The sequence below is a fragment of the Nerophis lumbriciformis genome, linkage group LG10, assembly GCF_033978685.3.
Source record: "Nerophis lumbriciformis linkage group LG10, RoL_Nlum_v2.1, whole genome shotgun sequence".
NCBI lineage: Eukaryota > Metazoa > Chordata > Actinopteri > Syngnathiformes > Syngnathidae > Nerophis > Nerophis lumbriciformis.
Window position 1 is genome coordinate 520,001 of NC_084557.2, and position 19,847 is coordinate 539,847.

The window sequence follows — 19,847 nt, forward strand, 5'->3', positions numbered from 1 at the left end:
CCCTTCTTAAAGAGGGGAACCACCACCCCGGTCTGCCAATCCAGTAGTACCGCCCCCGATGTCCACGCGATGCTGCAGAGTCTTGTCAACCAAGACAGCCCCACAGCATCCAGAGCCTTAAGGAACTCCGGGCGGATCTCATATACCCCCGGGGCCTTGCCACCGAGGAGCTTTTTAACTACCTCAGCAACCTCAGCCCCAGAAATAGGAGAGCCCACCACAGATTCCTCAGGCACTGCTTCCTCATAGGAAGACGTGTTGGTGGGATTGAGGAGGTCTTCGAAGTATTCCCTCCACCGATCCACAACATGTCATTGTATTTCATTTAGGATTATTTCATAACTTCATTTAAATAAAAATATATTTTTTGTCTTTTTTAGATACAGTCAATAAATAATGTGAACATGTATCATAACATGGAAATCTAAGAGAACGTGTTGTGGATGAGGATGCTTGTGGACCTGGAAATTATTATTTATTTATTTTTACACATTTTTATTAAAAAAAAAAACAGTTTTTCCAACGTATTCAATTTTAGACGCTTTCTCTTCTTAGTTATTATTTCTCCGGCATAGAAAAGACCCGCTCACAGGGCACATCACTAGTAGTGATGGGTCCGGCAACACCGATGCATCGGCGCATGCGTCGAGCTCATAGAGCAAAACCCTGTGTCGCTTTTAGAAAGTCACGTGACCGATCATGAGCTGTTTTGGTCACGTGACCGATACGCCAACTGTGTCGCCTCCTCTGTGCCCTGTGAGCGGCTCTTTTCTACAGCCGGAGAAATAATAACTAAGAGAAATCGTCTAAAATGTAATATGTTGGAAAAACTTTTTTTTTATTTTTTTTTAATAAAAATGTGTAAGAAAATAAAATTAAAACAATTCCCAGTCCACAATCATCCACAACACGTTCTCTTAGATTTCCATGTTATGATACATGTTCACATTATTTATTGACTGTATCTAAAAATGATAAAAATATATTTTTATTTAAATGAAGATATGAAATAATCCTAAATGACTTGGTTTATATTATTGTATATACTAGGGCAGGGGTCACCAACGCGGTGCCCGCGGGCACCAGGTAGCCCGTAAGGACCAGATCGGTCGCCCGCTGGCCTGTTCTAAAAATAGCTCAAAGAGCAGCACTTACCAGTGAGCTGCCTCAATTTTTTGATTTTTATTTATTTACTAGCAAGCTGGTCTCGCTTTGCTTGACATTTTTAATTCTAAAAGAGACAAAACTCAAATAGAATTTGAAAATCCAAGAAAATATTTGAAAGACTTGGTCTTCACTTGGAATAAGCGGTAGAAAATGGATGGATGGATGGGTCTTCACTTGTTTAAATAAATTCATTTATTTTTTACTTTGCTTCTTATTACTTTTAGAAATACAATTTTAGAGAAAAAATACAACCTTAAAAATGATTTTAGGATTTTTAAACAAATATACCTTTTTACCTTTTAAATTTCTTCCTCTTCTTTCCTGACAATTTAAATCAATGTTCAAGTAAATTTATTTATTTTTTATTGTAAAGAATAATAAATATTTTAGCTTCTGGTTTTTCGACGAAGAATATTTGTGAAATATTTCTTCAAACTTACTATGATTAAAATTCAAAAAAATTATTCTGGCAAATCTAGAAAATCTGTAGAATCAAATTTAAATCTTATTTCAAAGTATTTTGAATTTCTTTTAAAAAATTTGTTCTGGAAAATCTAGAAGAAATACTGATTTGTCTTTGTTAGAAATATAGCTTGGTCCAATTTGTTAAATATTCTAACAAAGTGCAGATTGGATTTTAACCAATTTAAAACATGTCATCAAAATTCTAAAATGTATCTTAATCAGGAAAAATTACCAATGATGTTCCATAAATTATTTTTTAAATTTTTTCAAAAAGATTCAAATTAGCTAGTTTTTCTCTTCTTTTTGTCGGTTGAATTTTGAATTTTAAAGAGTCGAAATTGAAGATAAACTATGTTTCAAAATTTTATTTTAATTTTTTTCGTGTTTTCTCCTCTTTTAAACCGTTCAATTAAGTGTTTTTTTCATCATTTATTCTCTACAAAAAACCTTCCCTAAAAGGAAAAAAAAATGTACGACGGAATGACAGACAGAAATACCCATTTTTTTATATATATAAATGTATTTATTTAGCTATTCTTGTTTAAATCACACTTACGTGTAACTTACAAATGACAATATATTTATTTATTTAAGTGTGTATCAAACTGGTAGCCCTTGGCATTAATCAGTACCCAAGAAGTAGTTTTTGGTTTCAAAAAGGTTGGTGACCCCTGTACTAGGGCATCAAATCAGTGTCAGTTGAGTCGGTCCATAGGTTGCCTGTAGGGATTTTTAATGTCCAGCAGATGTCAGTATTTAGTGACACAGTATCGACACAGTATCAATACAGTTTTGCAATGTGTCGAAACGCTTCATGACGCCTCATCAACCCATCACTAATCACTAGGGTTTTGCTTCTCTACGTGGTGCCACTTCAGAAAAGGAAGTTATTTCACAGAATGTCTACTCAGTACAATATGGCTGAAGCAACAATAAAGTCACTGTGGAGTTAGCTGTTCAATGATAAGAGATTCACCTCCCAGGCAATAATCCTGAAATATTATTGCATTCTACTGTATACCCAAATCCTAACAAATGGACTCTTTAACAGGCATTCCAAGATGTGACAAAGTACACATTTGACCGACCTTTTCTGGTTCATGAGCAGCTCCCGGTGCAGGTCCTGGTGGTTCCGGGAGTTCTTGACCGGGTTGATCAACTTCTTTGGTTTGATAAGCTCGTCGCAGTCTCCCTCCAGATAGTCTGGCTCAGCCATGACACTCCTCCCTGGTGACAGCGACAGACCAGGGTCACGCGAATCTGAACCAGACAAGACACCAAAGTCTTTACGCACCTTTTATATATGAAAGGGAACAGAAATATGAGAACACTTTGTTCCGGACAACTCCCTTTATTAGGTACACTTGCCAAAGCGATAAAGAAGATGACGCTCACTGTCATACAACCTTTTTAGAACTGTGCTGTCATGTTGCCTCTCCAAATAAACGAAGCAGACCTCTTTAGGCCAGTGAATGTTTACTCCCTAGGGGTGTAACGTACCTCGGTTTAGAGGTCACGGTTCGGTTAATTTTCAGTACAGTAAGAAAACAACAAAATATACATTTTTGGGCTATTTATTTACCAAATTTGCAAAATCTTCCACCAAAAATATTTTTCTTAGTGAAATATTTGATGTGAAGTAATGGGAACCTTGGATAGGTCAATAATTCATAATAACATTGATTTTGATTCAATATTATGTTTTGAGCAATGACAGTTTGAAAGAAAAAAAACTAGCTTTGTTTTATTAGTCAACATTGCAACTTTTTCTAAATTACATTTAACCTTTAAGCTTTTTTATTTAACTTTTTTTATGTTTTTGTTTATTTTAATAGTATTTTTAGAAAGTGCCGTGGACCTTTAAAACATTAGCTGTGGGCCGCAAATGGCCTCCGGGGCACACTTTTGACACCCCTGCTATAGATAATAAAAAATTAAATGTGATAAATCTATGAATAAAAAGCAGAGCCTGGCGACGCATGCGCGTTTATCATAACTCTCTCTCTCTCTCTGTCTCTGACCCTCCCTCACCAATGCTGCTGTTTGTTTTGTTTTTAACCCCTTCTTAACCCTGAACGTACATTGAAAATACACGCAACCCTAACTCAAAATGCCGGACATTTGAGGCGTTTAAGAAACTCCGCCCTGACAGCTCCGCAAAAGAGGACATGTCCGGTGAAAAGAGGACGTATGGTCAGTCTATCCTAGCCCGTTAGCTGCTAGCATGCCGTGTGTTGTGCTTACACAACTTGCGTTACGTAATATGTTGGTGTGGAAACTCGTTCGGTACACCTCCGGACCGAACCGGAACCCCCGTACCGAAACGGTTCAATACAAATACACGTACCGTTACACCCCTATTACTCCCTCTACAATTTTTTAATGAAGTCATCCTCTGGATTGTGTTCAAAGATTCTGAACGACCACATTAGTGGTGGATGGACTCAAAAGAGAAATAAAGCCACATGCAAAACAATGAAAGCAACATTTATTTGGTCTCTTTTGCTACAAATTTGCATAATAACGAAATAATTTCAAAGGCTGACATCACTCAATAATACTGTACAACGCTGTCATGTTGCCTCTCCATATAAGCGAAGGAGACCTCTTTATGCCAGTGTTTACTGGCACACTAGTGTGCCGTGAGATACAGTCTGGTGTGCCGTGGGAGATTATGTAATTTCACCTATTTGGGTTAAAAATATTTTTTTCAAAGCAGAAATTATAGTCTGCAAATGATGTGTTGTTGTTGAGTGTCGGTGTTGTCTAGAGCTCGGCAGAGTAACCGCGTAATACTCTTCCATATTAGTAGGTGGCAGCCGGTAGCTAATTGCTATGTAGATGTCGGAAACAGCGGGAGGCAGTGTGCAGGTAAAAAGGTGTCTAATGCTTAAATCAAAAATAAACAAAAGGTGAGTGTCCCTAATAAAAGGCATTGAAGCTTAGGGAAGGCTATGCAGAAAGAAACTAAAACTGAACTGGCTACAAAGTAAACAAAAACAGAATGCTGGACGACAGCAAAGACTTACTGTGGAGCAAAGACAGCATCCACAATGTACATCCGAACATGACATGACAATCAACAATGTCCCCACAAAGAAGGATAAAAACAACTGAAATATTCTTGATTGCTAAAACAAAGTAGATGCGGGAAATATCGCTCAAAGGAAGACATGAAACTGCTACAGGAAAATACCAAAAAAAGAGAAAAAGCCACCAAAATTGGAGCGCAAGACAAGAAGTAAAACACTACACACAGGACAACAGCAAAAAAAAAGTCCAAATAAGTCAGGGTGTGATGTGACAGGTGGTGACAGTACACCTACTTTGAGACAAGAGCTATATTGATGCATGCTTGGTTATGCTTTAAAGTCATATTTTTTTGTGATTTCTGCTGGTGGTGTGCCTCCGCATTTTTTCAACGCAGAAAATGTGCCTTGGCTCAAAAAAGGTTGAAAAACACTGCATTAGGCCACCTGGGTGCCAGTGAATGTTATTAATAATAATAATAATAATACATTTTATTTAGTATAGCGCTTTTCAGAGCACTCAAAGACGCTTTACAGGATAAAAAATTTAAATATAAAACAGTTTAAAGTACCGTATTTTCCGGACTATAAGTCACAGTTTTTTTTCATAGTTTGGCCGGGCACCAGTGCAATTTATATATGTTTTTTTCCTTATTTATTATCAAGGTCAAGGTCAAGGTTCAACTTTATTGTCCCCGCGGGGAAATTTGTCTTGGGCACAGTGCATCATTGCTTTCTTAACATACCCAAAAACAACAGAAGAAAAACACAAGCACAGACACAACCACAACCATACAACTAACATTTAAACATCACAACATGGAGCTTGATAGACATAGGTGGCACTTTGATGTAGGCATAAAATCTACAGTATGGAGATAAAGATAAAGTACCAATGTGCATTGCACTAGAGCTCATGGATAAAGTGCTGTGTGCTAAAGTGCTTAGTTCTAAAGTGCTATGTGCTAAAGTGCTATGTGCTAAAAAAGTGCTAACCTATGTATTAAAATTCTATTGCACATTGTTGGTCAGCTTAATGGAGGCTGGAACAAATGATAATTTAAGGCGGTTAGATTTGCATAGTGGGACCCGGAGTCTTCTCCCTGATGGCAGGGTTCCATATTCAGGAAAGAGTGGATGTTGTGAGTTGGAAATAATTTTCTTAGCTTTTTTCCTAACTGCCTGCTCATAGATGCTCTGTATAGGTTCATATTCTTTCCTCCCTACGATTTTCATTGCCGTTTTATGCATGCCGGCCAGTTTGCTTTTTAGCTTATGCATTTTCGGCAGGTGCGACTTATACTCCGGTGCGACTTATACTCCGACAAATACGGTAATAATATAAAATACAGGAAATATAAAAGCAGTACATTGTAAAATACATAATAATACAGTTTACTCCCGCTACAATTTTTTTAATGAAGTCATCCTCTGGATCGTGTTCAAAAGATTCTGAACGGCCACTTTAGTGGTGGATGGACTCGTTACGTAATTGTCCCCACATGGAAGAAAGAAAAAAAAATAGTTGAGAAAAAAACAAAAAAGCCACATGCAAAACAATGAAAACAACATTTATTTGGTCTCTTTTGCTACAAATTTACATAATAACGAAATTATTCAAAAAGGTTGACATCAATCAATGATACTGCACAAGCTGTCATGGAGACAGAACACAACATATTGTAGACATGTTTTATAGCATTTCATTTACTCAGCTATTGTATGCAGAAATACCTGACTTAGGCTTTCAGTCTTATAAATAAGTGGGTTTAAACAACTTCAAGGCATTAAAGATGACCACAGAAAGACGGGCGAATGAGAAACACGACCCACTGAACAATACATCACTAAAACAGTCAAAGGTTGAAAAAAAAGACAACAACAACAACAAGTCAGACCACCAAAACAGCTGAAAAGTGGTTTGAAATAATGTTGCAAACTCACCCTGCAGATGGGGAAAGACCAGGTACCTGAACATTGTTGCCATGGCTTCTATCTGGCTTTGATTAATCGAGGAATAAGCTGTGGAAAACTAGTTCTTGTTCTTTTCAATCACAGAGTTGCAAAGGAGATCTGCTTTGTCCTGCACCGATGTCTGCTACCAAGTCGAGCTGGTTAGAAGTCTTTTATAGCTACACACACACACACATACACACACACACACACACACACACACACACACTCTCTATGCTGCTCCTCCTCCATCCATATCATCTCACTCAGTGTTTCCCACACATTCATTTATTTGTGGCGGCCCGCCATGAAAGAATTACGTCCGCCACAAATGGATTTTTCGGCTTTTGACTCGCTCGACCGCTCATAAAAGCAATGGGACGCTCTGTGAATGTTGCTTGTAGTTACACCTCCGGTGCAGTAGGTGGCGGTAGCCTACTATGCATTGTAACTCTGCCAATAGCACTTAATTCACCTGGTGGGCCAGAAGAAAAAGAAGAAGAAGAAGAAGAAGAAGAAGAGGAAGAGGGACGGACGGAAGGACGGAATCAAAATACTCGCCGGCTACTTTTCATAATGATGGCGCTTCCTACGTTTCTACCTCAAACGTCCAAAAGCTGCTGAAAGCCTTGATCCAGGATGCCATGGGGGAAAAAACTTAAAAGGTGCCCTTTGGCGATAGTTAGCAGCTTGGTGGCTCATAGCCGGCTAGCTAACGCTTGCTACCGTGGTAGCATTGCTTCATTTTTACAGGTGTTATAGGTAGATAGGTTATAGCTGCACCGCTCGCGGCTCGTCATATATTTAACGTTAAGTTAAATATATGCAGACGCACGTAATAACAGTCACGTGTTTTCATACCGACGAGCTAACGTGTCCAGGTTATAACCCTGTTGTCAATAAACACACATGGACTGAAGCTAAATTGTCCACTGTCCACTGCAGCATGTGAATGCAATGAAAAGAATAAAATCTGAGCCAACCAGCTGTTAAAATGTTGTCCAGGTTAATGTTTTGGCCATTTCAAGATTTCAACTGTGATCGGGCTTTAAACAGGTGGCTGACCTGTTCAGATGAGTGTAGCTGCTACTGGTCAAATAATGTGAAATAGCATTTAAATTTACATGTATGCAATGCCATTTACCGGTAAATGTAATTATAGATAATAATAATAATAATAATAATAAATACTGTGTAGTGTTGTAAATAGTCAACGGGAATAATTTTAGTAAGATATAAGCCATGAGCACTACACAGCCAGAAAAAAACCTAGGCAGGACAAGTAAAAATATTGGGGCAAGTAGATTTGAGAAGTCAGGCAAGTAGAAAAAAACCTTAACGTTGAACCCTGCATGTGTTGAGCTGCTGCCGCTTAAGGTTAGACGGCACTGTACATAGAGCGCTTCTGCTCGTTAGTAATAAATTCTAATGTTGGATGTTCACTCCTTCACACAGATGAGTATAGAAAAATATTTTCAACGGCCGAAAAGGGCTCGACTTGGAGAGGAGGTAGGCCTACAGTCCGGACCACAGGTGCGACCTGTTCAGCAGCAGCAGGAGGAGGAGGTTGACTGACGGTGGCAGGACACCTCTGCCTCTGTTTCACTTCATGTTGCTGGTAAATAATATGGTTGTTGTAGTAGTAGGCTAAAGTTAAATTATTTAGTATTCACTAATTAAAGGGGCAGAGCTTTAAGAGACATTTTAGCTTTTATATTTTATAAGATATATTTTTTGTAAGAACCACAATTAATAAATATATTTCAGTGAATCACTAATTGTTCAAATCTGTGTATAAATATGTACATAAAATGTTGTAATTATATTCCAACTCTGCGTTCTTCTTGGTCATCGCCGCTGCCGCCGCCACCCCCCGCCCCCCGACCACACCACCACAAATAGATGCCTGTCCTGTGGGAAACACTGTCACTCATGTTTAATATGCGCCGTTTTGAAATAAGATTATAATATTTTACACATTTTGAGGCTACTTCTTTCAAAATATGTTGGTGGGTTGCTTTATTTTGAACATGTCTACACTTGCAATATAATACATCCCATGATATTGTCATTCCTCTTTGCTACACGTCCGAAAAAAAGTAGGACAAAGCACATCCTACCCATTTTGCCATTTGTTGCATTTACTAATATATATATGTTCACTTCCTGTTCTCGTGTTTGTCACAACTTGCATCAACACAGACTAAATACAGCAGTTCTCTTAATCAGTTAATTCAGTTTACCTCAATGAATGTTACAAAACCCAAAAGCAGTGAAGTTGTCACGTTGTGTAATTTGTACATAACAACAGAATACAATGATTTACAAATCCTTATAAACTTATATTTAATTGAATAGACTGCAAAGACAAGATATTTCATGTTCACACTGAGAAACTTCATTTTTTTTTTTGCAAATAATCATTAACTTAGAATTTAATGGCAGAAACACATTGCAAAAACGTTGTCACAGGGGCATTTTTACCACTGTTTTACATGGCCTTTCCTTTTAACAACACTCAGTAAGCGTTTAGGAACTGAGGAGACACATTTTTGAAGCTTTTCAGGAGGAATTCTTTCCCATTCTTGCTTGATGTACAGCTTAAGTTGTTCAACAGTCCGGGGTCTCCTTTGTGGTATTTTAGGCTTCATAATGCGAGACAGGTCTGGACTACAAGCAGGCCAGTCTAGTACCCGCACTCTTTTACTATGAAACCACGCTGTTGTAACACATGGCTTGGCATTATCTTGCTGAAATAAGCAGGGGCGTCCATGATAACAACATATGTTGCTCCAAAGGCTGTATGTACCTTTCAGCATTAATGGTGCCTTCACAGATGTGTAAGTTACCAATGTCTTGGGCACTAATACACCCCCATACCATCACACATGCTGCCTTTTTAACTTTGCGCCTAGAACAATCCGGATGGTTCTTTTCCTCTTTGGTCCGGAGGACACGACGTCCACAGTTTCCAAAAACAATTTGAAATGTGGACTCGTCAGACCACAGAACACTTTTCCACTATGCAATGGATCTAATGTTGGTTGTGCACAAATACTTAGAAAATAATTCCAATGGCAGCACATAGTTATGGAAGAATTCAATGACAATTGTTGCTCCCTCCGAGGTCTTAACCAAGGCTCATGTCCTTCGTTTTGCTCACAGACATTTATTTTAGCCACATCTTCTTCACGTTACCAACGATGCCAAATATAATGCCGTCAGAACTAATCAAATAAGCAAACAGAACTTACAATTAAATCCAAAAAAGAAAACAGGTTGAAAAGGATTTGCAAATCGTTGTATTTGGATTTTATTTACAATATACACGTGACAACTTCACTGGTTTTGAGTTTTGTAAAAGCAGCAGTCCTCTTAATAAACAGAATTGAATATACATATACTATATATATATACTATATATATATATATATATATATATATTAGAGATGCGCGGTTTGCGGGCACAACCGTGGAGTCCGCGGATTATCCGCGGATCGGGCGGATGAAATAAAAAAAATTAGATTTTATCCACGGGTCGGGTCGGGCGGTTGAAATAAAAAAAAATTAGATTTTAAATAGATTCAGGCAGGTGGCAGTTAAACCAATTGGTAAATATATATACATAGTTAAATGTTGTTACCCACATACGAAAAACGAGCAGGCACCTGCAGCATATGCCACAACAGAAGAAAAAAAAAAAAAGAGATGGACACTTTTACGGAGCGGAGAAGGGACGCCTCGCCGGGGTCCGGGACCGAGGCCCCTTCCCCCGAGAGGGCCCCACCGGGAGCCGTAGCTGAGGCGATCCGCGAGAAGGGCCCGACGCACGTCCAGGGTCACCACCGCGCCCACCGCACCGACACCCCGCCTCGTCCGCCTTCGCCGCGGCTGGCGTCACGCGCAGCAGGTAAGCAGCTTACCTGCCCGCCACCCCTGTTGCCGGGGGCGCGTAACAGGGGTCACTCCGCGCGCAGTGCGCTCACGAAAGGGGTGGGGCTCACCCTGGTTGATATAGACAGCAGGACGGTGGCCATGGAAGTCGGAACCCGCTAAGGAGTGTGTAACAACCCACCTGCCGAATCAACTAGCCCTGAAAATGGATGGCGCTGGAGCGTCGGGCCCATACCCGGCCGTCGCCGGCAGCGAGACGCGCTTGGAGGTGCGCTCAGCGCGGCTCCCATATGATTGCGCACTGGTGTGCGTCTGGGTCGTGACAGCGTGGCACGCGAATGTCTGTGCTGCATTGGATCAGTCTCCTTTCTTTAACAGGCAAAAGCTTTATAACCTCACTAATGCTTTGCATCGTCTATATTAGATATATAACAACGGGCGGGTGCGGTTCTGATCAAATGTTACATCGGGTGGATGGCGGATGGTTGACGACTTTCTGATGCGGTTGCGGATGAAATAATTGCCTATCCGCGCATCTCTAATATATATATATATATATATATATATATATATATATATATATATATATATATATACATATATATATATATATATATATATATATTTTCTATGTGCAAGAATCTTAGAAAACAAAAGCACAAAGTATACTCACAGGCAGTCTATTCACTTATGTTTCTTTCTATTTTTTTTTATGTTTTGCATTTCTTCTTTTGTCATGCAAAACAACTTCTTTTTTTAACATAGCCAACAGGGCGAGCATTGAACACACACAAACAGCTTATTTCTACAGGGAGAAAGACAAGTGTGAAGCTGACCTTCAAATCAAAACAAGGCGTGCTGCTGCAGTGCATCCAAAGCGCCACTAGAGGTCGACATCCTTCCATGGGCATGATGCAATCATGTCTATTACATAACAAAGCTGCCTGTGATAAACATGCTGTACGCAGGAGACATTATACACAAAAGGGTGCTTGATGAGCATATGCAGCCACAATGCCGTGTTTATTACCCTCTGATGGCTGGTTAGGAACACTTTGCACGCGTCAAAAACACATTTATATCAGGCCCAAACACCTGCAGATGCATTGGCTGAAGATCTCAATCAATCAATCAATCAATCAATGTTTACTTATATAGCCCTAAATCACGAGGGTCTCAAAGGGCTGCACAAGCCACAACGACATCCTCGGCTCAGATCCCACATCAGGGCAAGAAAAAACTCTGGGATAACAATGAGAAACCTTGGAGGGGACCGCAGATGTGGGGGGACCCCACCACCCCCTGGCGACCGGTGCAATGGACGTCGAGTGGATCTAGTTAATAGTGTGAGAGTCCAGTCCATAGTGGATCTAGCATAATAGTGAGAGTCCAGTCCATAGTGGATCTAACATAATAGTGTGACAGTCCAGTCCATAGTGGATCTAGCATAATAGTGAGAGTCCAGTCCATAGTGGATCTAACATAATAGTGTGAGAGTCCAGTCCATAGTGGATCTAACATAATAGTGAGAGTCCAGTCCATAGTGGATCTAACATAATAGTGAGAGTCCAGTCCATAGTGGATCTAACATAATAGTGTGAGAGTCCAGTCCATAGTGGATCTAACATAATAGTGTGAGAGTCCAGTCCATAGTGGATCTAACATAATAGTGAGAGTCCAGTCCATACAAACCCAATATCTAAGTTACATTTAAACCAGTGTGGGTGGCACTGGGAGCAGGTGGGTAAAGTGTCTTGCCCAAGGACACAACGGCAGTGACTAGGATGGCGGAAGCGGGGAACGAACCTGCAACCCTCAAGTTGCTGGCACGGCCGCTCTACCAACCGAGCTATACCGCCCCATAGTGTGAGAGTCCAGTCCATAGTGGATCTAACATAATAGTGAGAGAGTCCAGTCCATAGTGGATCTAACATAATAGTGAGAGTCCAGTCCATAGTGGATCTAACATAATAGTGAGAGTCCAGTCCATAGTGGATCTAACATAATAGTGAGAGATCAGACCATAGTGGATCTAACATAATAGTGAGAGTCCAGTCCATAGTGGATCTAACATAATAGTGAGAGTCCAGTCCATAGTGGATCTAACATAATAGTGTGAGAGTCCAGTCCATAGTGGATCTAACATAATAGTGTGAGAGTCCAGTCCATAGTGGATCTAACATAATAGTGAGAGTCCAGTCCAGCAGCACAGAGACGTCCCCAACTGATGCACAGAGGAGTGGTCCACCCTGGGTCCAGTGCATGTTGTCACGCAGTCAACGACATAGGCAATTTTGACACATTATGCAGTGGAACCTCTAAGATGGAACACAATCCTTCCGGGCTACATTATACACCCCTACTACCAAACCCCGCCCACATCAACCGACGCACGGAGGGGGTGTCGGGGGGTGGGGGGTGATGTGTGGGGGAGCAGGGTTGGGGGGGGGGGGGTTGGTGGTAGCAGGGGTGTATAATGTAGCCCGGAAGAGTCAGGGCTGCATGGGATTCTGGGTGTTTGTTCTGTTGTGTTTATGTTGTGTTAAGGTGCAGATGTTCTCCTGAAATGTGTTTGTCGTTGACCAAGTATGCCTTGCTGTCACGTACGTGTGGAAGCAGAAGATGTATACTGTATAACAAGTGTTGGACTGGCACGCTGTTAATATAAATTGTAGAAGGTGCCAAATGTTGTACCATCATGGTACGCCCTTATTATAGCTGTAAGGGTGATAATCGGTGAATATTAATCCCGGGGGAGTTTTCTGCGAGAGAAACTGAAATCCGGAAGTCTCACGGGAAAATCGGGGGGTTCAGCAAGAAAGCTGCTGAGCCGCATCAGAGTGATCAAAGAGCCGCATGCGGCTCCGGAGCCGCGGGTTGCCGACCCCTGGCCCAGCCCTACATCCAGGTTTAAACTGAAAGCACATAAAGTCAAAGTCAAAGCAAACTGAAATGAACTTATGTTGTACTTTTGAGGCATCATTTTTCCAAAGGACTGAATTCCAAGAAGAGACTTTTACTAAACAATGTCATGCATGCTTACTCGTAGTTTCTCATTGCATCTCTTAAAACTAAACACATTCTAAACAAAAATCCAAAAAAGACACCATTGCCAAGGTTGGAAGGTGATAAATCTCCTGAGTGCTGCGGTAGTAAGTAGGGATGTGTGTAGATAAGCTTGTGGCTGTAAACGGGGGCACGCATGCTGTGCACATCAAAGGTGGTTTTTGTTCATGCCAGTAGCGGGGGGGGGGGGGGGGGGTGCAGGGACTCAAAGACTGGCAGTGTTGTCGAAGTGTCCGTTAGCTTAACACATGTGCTCCGACTTCCTGCGTGGCCCCAGGGAGAGGGGAAGTGACATAGGGAGTTCAAAGGGGTCCTGCAACCTCAAATTGGAGCCCTGCGTTTTCCACTGCGAGCTTTAAATATTGTATTTACCCTCGCTTCTGTTTCCAGTTAAACAGATACAGACACCATTTGTTTAAAGTCCACCTTGGAGCGCTAACCAAGTCACGCCCCGCCCACAACACCGCAGGTATTTTCAAAAACATATTTCATACTTCATTGAGTTTCTTTTGTCCACTAACAAACTATAATTGAACATAAAAAACTGTCATGTCTGTGTAATCATGTTTTGTTTTAAGTCATGTTTTGTTTAGTTATTGGACTCTTTAGTTTCTGTCTTTTCACTCCCTTGTCTTGTTTCCATGATTACCCCATTAGTTTCACCTGTTCCACGTTTGGACTCATTGTGCACTCTTGATTGTCACCATAGCAACCCATTAGTTTTCACCTGTCACGTCACGCACCTGTTTTCGTTAATCATGTCTGTAGTATTTAAGTTCAGTGTTTTTCAGTTTGTCTTTCTGACAACCCCACCACATTTATGCTCTGTCCATGCCTGGCACTTCTTTCCATGTCCATTCTTCATGCAACTATTTTTGTCCAAGCCAAGTAAGTTTTTGTTCCATGTTTATAGTCTTTTTGGTTTCATAGTTTATTCTCCGCCACTGTGCGCGCTTTTGTTTGATCCTTTTCTTTGTATTTATAGTCTTTAAATAAAAAATGTACTTACATTCCCGTCTCGCCCGAGCCAACTTCCCATTGCATCCCGGAAAAGCACACACCCAAGACCAAGTCATGACAAAAACCTGGAAAACTGATGAGACTCTATGGTCAAAGTGAATATTTCAATGGAAAAACTTGTTAATTTTACGGCTGTTTTCAGTTCCGATACCATATTGCAGTCTTGAGTATCGGCTGATACTAGAGATGTCCGATATTATCGGCCGATAAATGCTTCAAAATGTAATATCGGAAATTATCGGTATCTGTTTCAAAAAATAAAATGTATGACTTTTTAAAAGGCCGCTGTGTACACGGCCGTAGGGAGAAGTACAGAGCGCCAATAAACCTTAAAGGCACTGCCTTTGAGTGCCGGCCCAGTCACATAATATCTACGGCTTTTCACACACAACTGAATGCAATGCATACTTGGTCAACAGCCATACAGGTCACACTGAGGGTGGCCGTTAGAGATGCGCGGTTTGCGGGCACAACCACGGAGTCCGCGGATTATCCGCGGATCAGGCGGATGAAATTTAAAAAAATTAGATTTTATCCGCGGGTCGGGTCGGGCGGTTGAAATTAAAAAAAATTAGATTTTAAATAGATTCAGGCGGGTGGCAGTTAAACCAATTGGTAAATATATATACATAGTTAAATGTTGTTACCCACATACGAAAAACGAGCAGGCACCTGCAGCATATGCCACAACAGAAGAAGAAAAAAAAAGAGATGGACACTTTTACGGAGCGGAGAAGGGACGCCTCGCCGGGGTCCGGGACCGAGGCCCCTTCCCCCGAGAGGGCCCCACCGGGAGCCGTAGCTGAGGCGATCCGCGAGAAGGGCCCGACGCACGTCCAGGGTCACCACCGCGCCCACCGCACCGACACCCCGCCTCGTCCGCCTTCGCCGCGGCCGGCGTCACGCGCAGCAGGTAAGCAGCTTACCTGCCCGCCACCCCCGTGGCCGGGGGCTCGTAACAGGGGTCACTCCGCGCGCTCCGCCCGTGCAGCTTACCTGCCCGCCACCCCTGTTGCCGGGGGCGCGTAACAGGGGTCACTCCGCGCGCAGTGCACTCACGAAAGCGGTGGGGCTCACCCTGGTTGATATAGACAGCAGGACGGTGGCCATGGAAGTTGGAACCCGCTAAGGAGTGTGTAACAACCCACCTGCCCAATCAACTAGCCCTGAAAATGGATGGCGCTGGAGCGTCGGGCCCATACCCGGCCGTCGCCGGCAGCGAGACACGCTTGGAGGTGCGCTCAGCGCGGCTCCCATATGATTGCGCACTGGTGTGCGTCTGGGTCGTGACAGCGTGGCACGCGAATGTCTGTGCTGCATTGGATCAGTCTCCTTTCTTTAACAGGCAAAAGCTTTATAACCTCACTAATGCCTTGCATCGTCTACATTAGATATATAACAACGGGCGGGTGCGGGCGGGTGCGGTTCTGATCAAATGTTACATCGGGTGGATGGCGGATGGGTGACGACTTTCTGATGCGGTTGCGGATGAAATAATTGCCTATCCGCGCATCTCTAGTGGCCGTATAAACAACTTTAACACTGTTACAAATATGCGCCATACTGTGAACCCACACCAAACAAGAATGACAAACACATTTCGAGAGAACATCCGCACCGTAACACAACATAAACACAACAGAACAAATACCCAGAACCCCTTGCAGCACTTACTCTTCCGGGACACTACAATATACACCCCCTACAATATACACCCCCCGCCCCTCAACCTCAACCACCTCATGCTCTATCGGGGAGCGCATGTCCCAAATTCCCAGTTGCTGTTTTGAGGCATGTTAAAAAAAATAATGCACTTTGTGACTTCAATAATAAATATGGCAGTGCCATGTTGGCATTTTTTCCCATAACTTGAGTTGATTTATTTTGGAAAACCTTGTTACATTGTTTACTGCATCCAGCGGGGCATCACAACGAAATTAGGCATAATAATGTGTTAATTCCACCACTGTATATATCGGTATCGCTTGATATCGGAATCGGTAATTAAGAGTTGGACAATATCGGAATATCGGCAAAAAAGCCATTATCGAACATCTCTAGCTGATACCAATGTCAATGTCGGATCACGACACCTTGGCTTGCAACTTACCCAAAGTTACATTTTTTAAACCAAAAAGTACAAGAACACTACCGGCTAGCTTATGTTACTATTAGTGGTTTAACAGAACATGTTTTGTTTTTTTAAGTATCAATGTTTTTCACAACGACTCAATTATATAAAATGAAAATTGCTTGTCGGTCCGAGGAATTTGTTTGGTGTTTAGGCTTGTCAAAAACGCTGTTGTCGTGCCACAAACAATGTTAGCTAATGATAGCGAACTGGATAGCTAGAAACACACAAAGCTAATGTGCGTAAGAAACACTAACATGTGTAAAATGTCTTTAATTGCATAACAGCCCTACTGTTGTCGACGCTACTAAATTCACCTCCAAAAAGTCATCCCCTTTTGCAACAATTGCAGCTGAAAATGTGTTGGATTATGACACAAAAAGCTTAGCAGATCACGTCTCAGGGATTATTGGCCGCCGTTGTGAGTAAAACCCTTTGACTTTGAAGGGTTCCACTTAGGGTTGCAAAATTCTGGGAATATACTAGGGATGTCCCGATCCGATATTTGGATCGGATCGGCTGCCGATATTTGCCAAAAATTGCGTATCGGCAAGGCATGGGAAAATGCCGATCCAGATCCAGTTTTAAAAAAAACTCCGGTCCGTGTTTTCCAACGCACCGATTTAAATAATACATTCCACTTTTCTGCTGCTCCCTAATTTCCGTTCCGCATTTTACAGCACACCTTCAACACATCCACAGATTTGTGGAATCTCACGCAGTTGCTTTTAGCTGCTGGCATTACACGACAGGCTCTTCTCACTCTTTCCTGTGTCTCCCTCTCACAGACAGCAAGTGCACCTTCTTACACACGTCACATACTGTCACGTCATACGTCACATACTGTCACGACACACGTCACATACGTATACGTATACATGTATACGTCCTCCCCGAGCAGAGAGGTAGCAGCATGGCTAACGTTAGCTGTGATGCTAGTGCAGCCGTGCGAGCAACGCTCCCTCTAAGGTGCTCGCCTGTGCAATTGCACACTGTTTAAGCGTCCTCTGCGCATAGCAAATCTATGCCACGCACAAAATCTAATAAAAAAATAAGCGCATAACAATTTTCAACACACCGACACGACAGAGAAAACAGTTTTCGTCATCATTGTTCAAATATTGTGACGTCTGTCGAGACGCGTATCTCCATTTGGTGCCACACGTCCACACCATCAAAATGCTGAGGCAAAAATGTCCACATCAACACCGTATGAAAAAATTAGTGATTTTTTTAGTTGTGATTTCCTTCTCTGCATGAAAGTTTAAAAGTAGCATATATTAATGCAGTATGAAGAAGAATGTTTTAATGTAGACATGCAAGCTTTGAAAGAACATTTTGAAAATCAAGACTACATTTCCTGCAAATGGGTGCATTTCTACCCTATATTTTAACTTTAGATTTATTCTCATATCAAACTCTTTTGGCTGTCTTTTTGACACTTACCCTCCACACCCTGGATTATAAATAATGTAAATAATACAATGTGATTATCTTGTGTGATGACTGTATTATGATGATAGTATATATCTGATAGTATATATCTGCATCATGAATCAATTTAAGTGGACCCCGACTTAAACAAGTTGAAAAACTTATTGGGGTGTTACCATTTAGTGGTCAATTGTACGGAATATGTACTTCACTGTGCAACCTACTAATAAAAGTCTCAATCAATCAATCAAAACACATAGAATCATCATACTGCTGTGATTATATGCATCAAGTGTTCATTCAAGGCTAAGGCAAAATATCGAGATATATATAGTGTATCGCAATATGGCCTTAAAATATGGCAATATTAAAAAAAGGCCATATCGCCCAGCCCTAGTTCAATGATGCCATTTCTGTTTGTCATGTATCATTTTGTCTATTTTGTGTTTATCCTTGAATAAACAGGTCAGTTTCTTGTTACCAACCATTGTGTATTATTCAAACTCCCCTAATTCAGCTGGCTAGTTGTTATCAAGAGTACTAAAACCCTTTTCAACATGATTCTGACAACTAAGTAGGCTAAATAACTTTAAACATTAATACATGCTCGCATAGGCCAGTATCGGTCAGTATCGGTATCGGTCAGTATCGGTATCGGTTCGGAAATGCAAAAACAATATCGGTATCGGATCGGAAGTGCAAAAACCTGGATCGGGACATCCCTAGAATATACCAAGTTGGAAAGTTTCCATGGGAATTAACGGGAATTACCGTATTTTCCGCACTATTAGCCGCACCTAAAAACCACAAATTTTCTCAAAAGCTGACAGTGCGGCTTATAACCCGGTGCGCTTTATATATGGATTAATATTATGATTCATTATCATAAAGTTTCGGTCTCGCAACTACGGTAAACAGCCGCCATCTTTTTTCCCCGTAGAAGAGGAAGTGCTTCTTCTTCTACGCAAGCAACCGCCAAGGTAAGCACCCGCCCCCATAGAACAGGAAGCGCTTCTTCTTCTACTGTAAGCAACCACCCGCCCGCGTAGAAGAAGAAGAAGCGCGCGGATATTACGTTTCATTTCCTTTGTGTGTTTACATCTGTAAAGACCACAAAATGGCTCCTACTAAGCGACAGGTTTCCGGTTCATGAAAAGACGCAATCTCTCTATCCGCACACGGACTACTATTTCACAGCAACTGCCTAAAGACTTTCAAGAAAAGCTGGCTACTTTCCGTGCATATTGTAAAAACAAGATAGCTGAAAAAAAGATCCGGCCAGAGAACATTATCAACATGGACGAGGTTCCACTGACTTTTGATATTCCTGTGAACCGCACTGTGGATACAACGGGAGCACGTACGGTGAATATTCGCACCACAGGGAATGAGAAGTCATCCTTCACTGTGGTTCTAGCTTGCCATGCTAATGGCCAGAAACTTCCACCCATGGTGATATTCAAAAGGAAGACCTTGCCAAAAGAGACCTTTCCAGCCGGCGTCATCATAAAAGCTAACTCGAAGGGATGGATGGATGAAGAAAAGATGAGCGAGTGGTTAAGGTAAGTTTACGCGAAGAGGCCGGGTGGCTTTTTTCACGCAGCTCCGTCCATGTTGATATACGACTCCATGCGCGCCCACATCACGCTGGTTTTTAATATATTATTAAAGTTTGACTGACCTATCTG

The 19,847-nt window shown here is 41.6% G+C and overlaps 1 protein-coding gene across 4 annotated transcripts in view; it reads right to left on the reverse strand.

Annotated features, from left to right (window-relative positions):
- The window catches only part of fam107b (family with sequence similarity 107 member B), a 67,069-nt gene that overhangs the window by 10,828 nt on the left and 36,394 nt on the right, over nt 1-19,847 (reverse strand). Inside the window, exons 1-2 of one of the 4 annotated variants that reach the window (XM_061970453.2) lie at nt 6,606-6,768; nt 2,721-2,892 (exon numbers count right to left, since the gene is read on the reverse strand). In XM_061970453.2, the coding sequence (XP_061826437.2) occupies nt 2,721-2,892; nt 6,606-6,648 (215 nt within the window). In that variant the 5' untranslated portion in view covers nt 6,649-6,768. Of the gene's footprint in view, nt 1-2,720; nt 2,893-6,605; nt 6,769-19,847 lie in introns of those variants that run through there. The other 3 variants (XM_061970454.2, XM_061970456.2, XM_061970455.2) reach the window with 3 other exon arrangements.